The sequence below is a fragment of the Larimichthys crocea genome, chromosome IV (genome assembly GCF_000972845.2).
Source record: "Larimichthys crocea isolate SSNF chromosome IV, L_crocea_2.0, whole genome shotgun sequence".
Classification (NCBI taxonomy): Eukaryota; Metazoa; Chordata; class Actinopteri; family Sciaenidae; genus Larimichthys; species Larimichthys crocea.
In genome coordinates this window covers 5,069,417-5,075,253 of record NC_040014.1, presented here as the reverse complement: position 1 = coordinate 5,075,253, position 5,837 = coordinate 5,069,417, and the positions used below count along the sequence as shown (strand labels likewise).

The 5,837-nt window shown below is 40.2% G+C and overlaps 1 protein-coding gene across 1 annotated transcript; it reads left to right on the top strand.

Moving 5' to 3' along the window:
- The first annotated feature begins 1,398 nt into the window (after positions 1 to 1,398).
- LOC113745750 (growth arrest and DNA damage-inducible protein GADD45 gamma-like) lies at positions 1,399 to 2,783 on the top strand. The gene is made up of 3 exons (XM_027278642.1): positions 1,399 to 1,540; positions 1,653 to 1,860; positions 1,974 to 2,783. The coding sequence occupies exons 1-3, from the start codon at positions 1,440 to 1,442 to the stop codon at positions 2,085 to 2,087; spliced, it is 423 nt and encodes a 140-aa protein (XP_027134443.1). The 5' UTR covers positions 1,399 to 1,439; the 3' UTR covers positions 2,088 to 2,783.
- Positions 2,784 to 5,837: the final 3,054 nt, after the last annotated feature.

The window sequence follows — 5,837 nt, the reverse complement described above, 5'->3', positions numbered from 1 at the left end:
TTTTGTATTTTCTTTTTCATTGTTTCAGTCATTGATTTGTAAACAATCAGAAAACTCTTAAACGATTTCTTGAATTGTGTGTTACATCATAACTTTATCCATTGCATTATATCTTTATACATTATTACATTGCATAGTAATACAGCTGAAGTTTAAACTTAAGCTTTGTCATTTATTAGTACAGACTGATTTAAAAGTCTGCTCTATATTACCTCAAAATAGAATTAATGCCAACTTGATGTTCACTGTTACACAGGTAAATCACATAAAGAGTCTGCTGACTGATTTTCACATTGTGTAGATATGAACTGAAGTCAATGGTTGCCTGGATTGGTAAGGAGAATACATTTCCAAATAAAAAAGCTCAAGTCTGAACTTAAGTGGTATTAGGATGCAGTCACAATGTATCTTTGTTGAAAAATGAATGCAGCCTCATTGGTCACTGTAATACAGTGCAAGCAAGTTTCAAGATTCTACCAATCAATATGATTGTCTTGTTGTACGGAAATTAATGGAAGCCAATGACTGATTGGAATGATAGGAAAAACAACAAAAGAAACAACAAAGAGGTACAAAAAACATGTTGCACTTCTTGAAGATTATACTTAAATTTGTTCAGACTGCAGGCAGCCATAGATTTCCATTCACTTTGTGTAAAGTGCAGTATGAAAATCAAACAGTAGACTCTTGACAGTTGCTTTAGGTGTTTTTATGTTTGCAATGGTGGACTACCATTGCGAACATAAAATCTGCAGGTTGAAGTTAGATTATCATTGTAACAGAGTTTACTTGATTTGATTTGAAAAAGTCTGAAAATCAGACTGGGTCATCTTGTAACAATAAGACAAAAATAAATGCAGTTGTTCACAGTGATGGATTAAACAACTCAAACAAGTTTAAAGAGTCTAATTTTCATGTCATGTGGAAATTAATGGAAACCATGCCTGAAATGTCGAAAAAATGACATGATAAAATCTTCAACACTTTGGCCAGGTTTGTAAAATGTTCAGCTGTGATGAAAAGTACTGTAGATGTGAACATGGAGAACACCTTGCATTGTTCTCATTTGAATGGGAGTTATTGATCTTTTCTAATTCTTCTAGAACTTTGAAGACTTCGACGACAGCAGTCTGGTCTTCCTGTGTGGTTTCATTATTTCTGTAAGCTGAAAGAATCATTTAAAGGTCAGAGAGTTTCTACATCTGATCCTTTCAACCAAAGCTGCCCCCGACTTTCTAAGACTTTTCTATAGGCACGCGTCCCTGAGGGTGGGGTTGGGGCTGTAGGCCTGTTGTAGCCATTGTGCCTGGACAGCCAATCAAGGAGTGAGCGTGTGCCGGCTCTGCAGTATAAATGCTGGCAGATTCTTGGAGGCAGCACAAACACTCTTCTCTGGACTTTCTGACCACATCAGCTGAACTGTAAGCTAAAGCATCACCATGCAGTCTCCTGGAAAATCTCTGAAAGAAGCTCTGCTCTGTGCTCAGACCGAAGATCGACTCACTGTTGGAGTCTATGAGAGCGCTAAGATCATGACTGAGTAAGTAAACTAAACATGACTTAAAGATAACTTTGGCATATTTTCTGGAAAACCAACATGATCAATATTGAACTGCAGCAGCTAACAAGAGATGACTTTTCTTTGTCCACAGTGACCCGGACAGTGTGTCTTTCTGCGTCCTGGCCATGGATGAGGAGTTTGAGTGTGACATCGCTCTGCAGATCCACTTCACCCTCATCCAGTCCTTCTGCTTTGACAACGACATCAGCATCGTCAGAGTGAGCGACATGCAGCGTCTGGCTGAGATTGTTGGCGACAAGGCAGAGCAGCTTGAAGATACCCACTGCGTCCTGATCACGGTATGTAGAGCTCTGCTATAACGAGATCAAATCATTCATTGGAGAAGTTTGTATGTGATGCTTTCTGAGAGAACCATGTGACTAAAGCCTCTTTCCTCTCCCTGTTTATACAGAACCCAGCTGAGGGGTCTTGGGAGGACCCAGCTCTGGAGAAGCTGCACCTGTTCTGTGAGGAGAGCCGTCGTCTGAACGACTGGGTTCCCGAGATCAGCCTCCCCGGGCGTTGATCTGGGACTCGGCTCCTCTCTTTGCTCAGATGCTGTAAAGCTTCTTAATCTGGAAATACTCATCCTGATGAACAGGATGACACTGTTTCTGCTCATCCCTGGATACTCCTGAGGAGGATTCACGTCCAGGCAGCACGGCGCCGGCCCGAGGGGCCGCCCGTGACACCGTCGCCTCTTGTCCCGTCCATGCCAAGATGACTCTCATTCTTTATGTGAATGAGGTCAGGTATGCCACAAGAGCGACACATCGACCCTCATTCTTTGTGCGGATGAGGTTTGGAGAGGAAGGAGAAGCGAGTTCTGCGTCCTGTGGTTCCACAGAGCAAATGTCGCATCTTGAAGCACGCGCAGCAGGAGAAGAAGCGGTGCTGAGGAAGAGGCGTTCTTAAAAAGAGACTTTTTAAAGATGTCCTCTTTGCTGAGCAACATGACAACAGTTGCAGTCAGCGAAAATGTTTCCCACTTTCCAGAATTGTCTTAATTCTCTAAAGGTTTCACTTTAGAAATTTAACGATGACAAAAAAATATTCTTAAAAAAAATATTGGAAAAAAAATATTGTCTAAAGGTTTCACTTTAGAGGTTAACAATGAGAGAAAAAATACAAAAAGTGTCAACATGAAACAAATACAGGAGTTTGAGTCTGATCTTGAAATGTGAAAAAGATGGAAAAGAAAAAAGAAAACCTGAAACCGTAGTACTTCCTGAAGGTTTCACTTCAGCTTTTATTTTTGTCAAATGAAATAACTTGTTTACTTATATCTGAATTTTTTTGTAAGATGAAAACATAGAAATAAAATAACTGAATTCAATATTTTTCTCTGACTGTACTTTGACTTTTTTATCTGAGGTTAAAGTTGAAGCACAAATGAAGTCCTATGTTGAAATTTTTTTCGAGCGAACCTGATGCAGTCTGGTTTGACATTTTGACTTTCTTTGTTGGTCCTTTTTGGGGGTTTTCTTTAAAAGTTTGCTGAGACTTTAAAATCCAGCTCAGTGTGCAGCTGACAAACAACTTAAACATGTCGCGCCCTTATAACTATGCACCTCAATTCAGCTCTGCAGCAGCTTTTTATTTGGACTACTCTGAAGTATTTTCTTGCTCTAAATGTGAGATGCTTCAACAGAACCAGCGAAGTGTCCTGCACAAAAAATATATATAATTAATATATTTAAAAAATCTATAAAAATATTAAAATTATTGATAGTTTAGAAAATGCACAGCACATGCTGTCATTTGAAGGCAGGAGATGAAAATAGTGCAGTGTGTGATGTCTCTGTCACTTAAATATAACACTTGTAATGCAAGTTTAGTGTGTTAACAAAGAAAATGCTATATGCAACCATTAGTAAATCTGCTGCTCAGACACAGAAGTCATGAGGCTGGATGATAACTGGAGTGCAGGTGGCTTCGATTGATAATTTTCCCTTCTCTCTGGCTCAACATGGCATCGGGACAGATGTCATCTCAAAGCTCAGAGCAGATGATTGACACTTCTGTCCTTCAATTAGTGATTCACACGAACCCTTTCAACAGCTGATTACATTAACTGACCACACACCTGGTCTTTTTCATAAACAGTCTACCAAAGTCATGTTGAATTGTTTGAATCTAAAGGAATAGTTGGACATAAGCTCTCCTTCTAGCAGAAAGTTAGATGATGATTGATAAAACTTTATTGGTGCATTGCAACACAAAGGAGGAAAGAGTGCAAATTTAAAATAATGAGACACGAGTATAAAATCCACACAAAAATATAAACAAAGTTAGTGGTAAGGTGGCTTGTTGGTGAGTTGCACATGAGAAGTGGCAGATAACCATGCATGCACAATATTAAATCTCAAACACAGGTAAATGTATATGATTCATTCAAAATGTTCAGTGATTATCTCCATGATATTATACATAATGTCCCTTTATTGCAAATGATGTCTCTTAAGACAGACAGAGTTCTGATGATTGTAATCCACAGACAGAGAGTAAACCAGAGAGGAAGAGGGAGATTAAGGTGAAATGTCACCTCAGCACCAATTACCACTGCTACCACCATGACTCTTATTATACAGCAAGAGGCAAAAAGGCACACCAGTGTCTGCACTTCCTGTGGTGGTTGAAGAGGGCCCACTTCAGTCTATCCATCCTCACTACTTTCTACAGGGGCACCATAGAGAGAACATTTCTCTCTGGTTTGAAAACTGCAGTGCTGCAGAGAGAAAGGCGCTGTGGAGAGTGGTGAGGTTAGCTGGATGGATTATTGGTACAACTCTCAGGAGCTGACCCACAGAAGATGCATGTTTAAAGTTAAAGGCATCATCAAAGACCCCAGTCACAGTCTGTTCTCCCTTCTCCCCTCTGCCAAGAGGTACCACAGTCTACAGACCAGGACTAACTAACAAACTAATCCCACTAATTCTCAAATTAGATTTGTCAGACTTTTATATTTATTTTCTTATTGAATTTATTCTGTGGTGTTTTTAATCTGTGAGTTTTTGCTCGTAATTTCATTTTACAGTGCTGTGAAGTGACAAGAAAGAGACCTTGAATTTTAAACAGGAAGTTTGCTTAGTTTAGCACTGTGACTGGACACAGCTAACCTGGCTCTATCCAAAGAGAACAAACCAGCATCTCTAAAGCTCACTGACATGTTTTCTTTTGTTTGTTAAACCTACAACTAAATTGCAAAAAACAGAATTTGACAATATATTTCTTTGAATAGATGGTCACAAAGTTGAAGAGGCAGCAGGCTGTGTTCAGGTGTAGGTTTAAAGCAGGCTGCTCATTCATTCAGGACTTTGTTGGCATAGCAGTTGTACTGACAGACACTGTGGGATGTAGCAAATATCACCCAGTGGAATACAACTCAACTCCCCCGCAACCAAATGAATACATGCATGTAGTACACAGACGCTGCTGTCTGCCACCGCCAGAGGTGATAAATATTCCTGTGATAAGAACTTTTGAAATACTGCGTCAAATTGCTGCAGCAGCTCGCCCTCTGATCTGTTATGTAGTGGTTGTCTGTCAGTGTTTTCAGCTGTTGACTGACTCTGTGCAGCTCAGTGATTCTTTGTATTTACATGCACAAAACGTCATGCTGACTCCAACTGGAATCATTAACGGAGGCTGTAGCTTTATTTCACGATGCTGTGCAAGAGAAATGAGCCACAGTGAGTCTGCAGCTTAATGAAGGTGATCTTTTGCTCCTGGCACACGTTGGGTTTTCTTTTCTTTCTCTCATTTGTGATTCAGAACCTCTAAGAGGCTTTTGTGCCTTCGGACTCAAACTCCAAAGTCACTCTGACCTGCATGTTGCATGTCACTGCAAACTATTGTGGAGTCAACAGCTGCTGCAACCCCCACACCCCACTGTGACACACACATATGACTGTGACTTTCTCTCTTTCTATTCAAGTGTTCATTAGAACTTGATGTAACGCACAAATTTCACCAGAATAAGAAGCAAAATGGAGCAAAGAAGAAGAAGAAGAAAAAGAGTAATTCTGAGTTTGTGCAGATAAAACATAAAACCTGAAGCAGTTTCACTGTGCACGGACACACACACACATACACACACGCACACACACACACACACACACACACACACACACACACACACACACACACACCCTCCAGGGCTAAAAAATAAAGAAGATACAGAAAAAAAAAAAACTGGACCAAACAGGACCAGCTGAAACGCAATCCCCCCTTTAAATCTCCACGGCAACCAGCCCAGCACTCACTCCATCTGCTG

What these genes read in the sequence shown, in the direction of transcription:
- LOC113745750 (XM_027278642.1), top strand. Translation starts at nt 1,440, where the DNA reads ATGCAGTCTCCTGGAAAATCTCTGAAAGAAGCTCTGCTCTGTGCTCAG. An exon ending in AGCGCTAAGATCATGACTGA is followed by an intron (nt 1,541 to 1,652) that starts GTAAGTAAACTA and finishes CTTTGTCCACAG; the next exon opens with TGACCCGGACAGTGTGTCTT. An exon ending in CCCACTGCGTCCTGATCACG is followed by an intron (nt 1,861 to 1,973) that starts GTATGTAGAGCT and finishes CTGTTTATACAG; the next exon opens with AACCCAGCTGAGGGGTCTTG.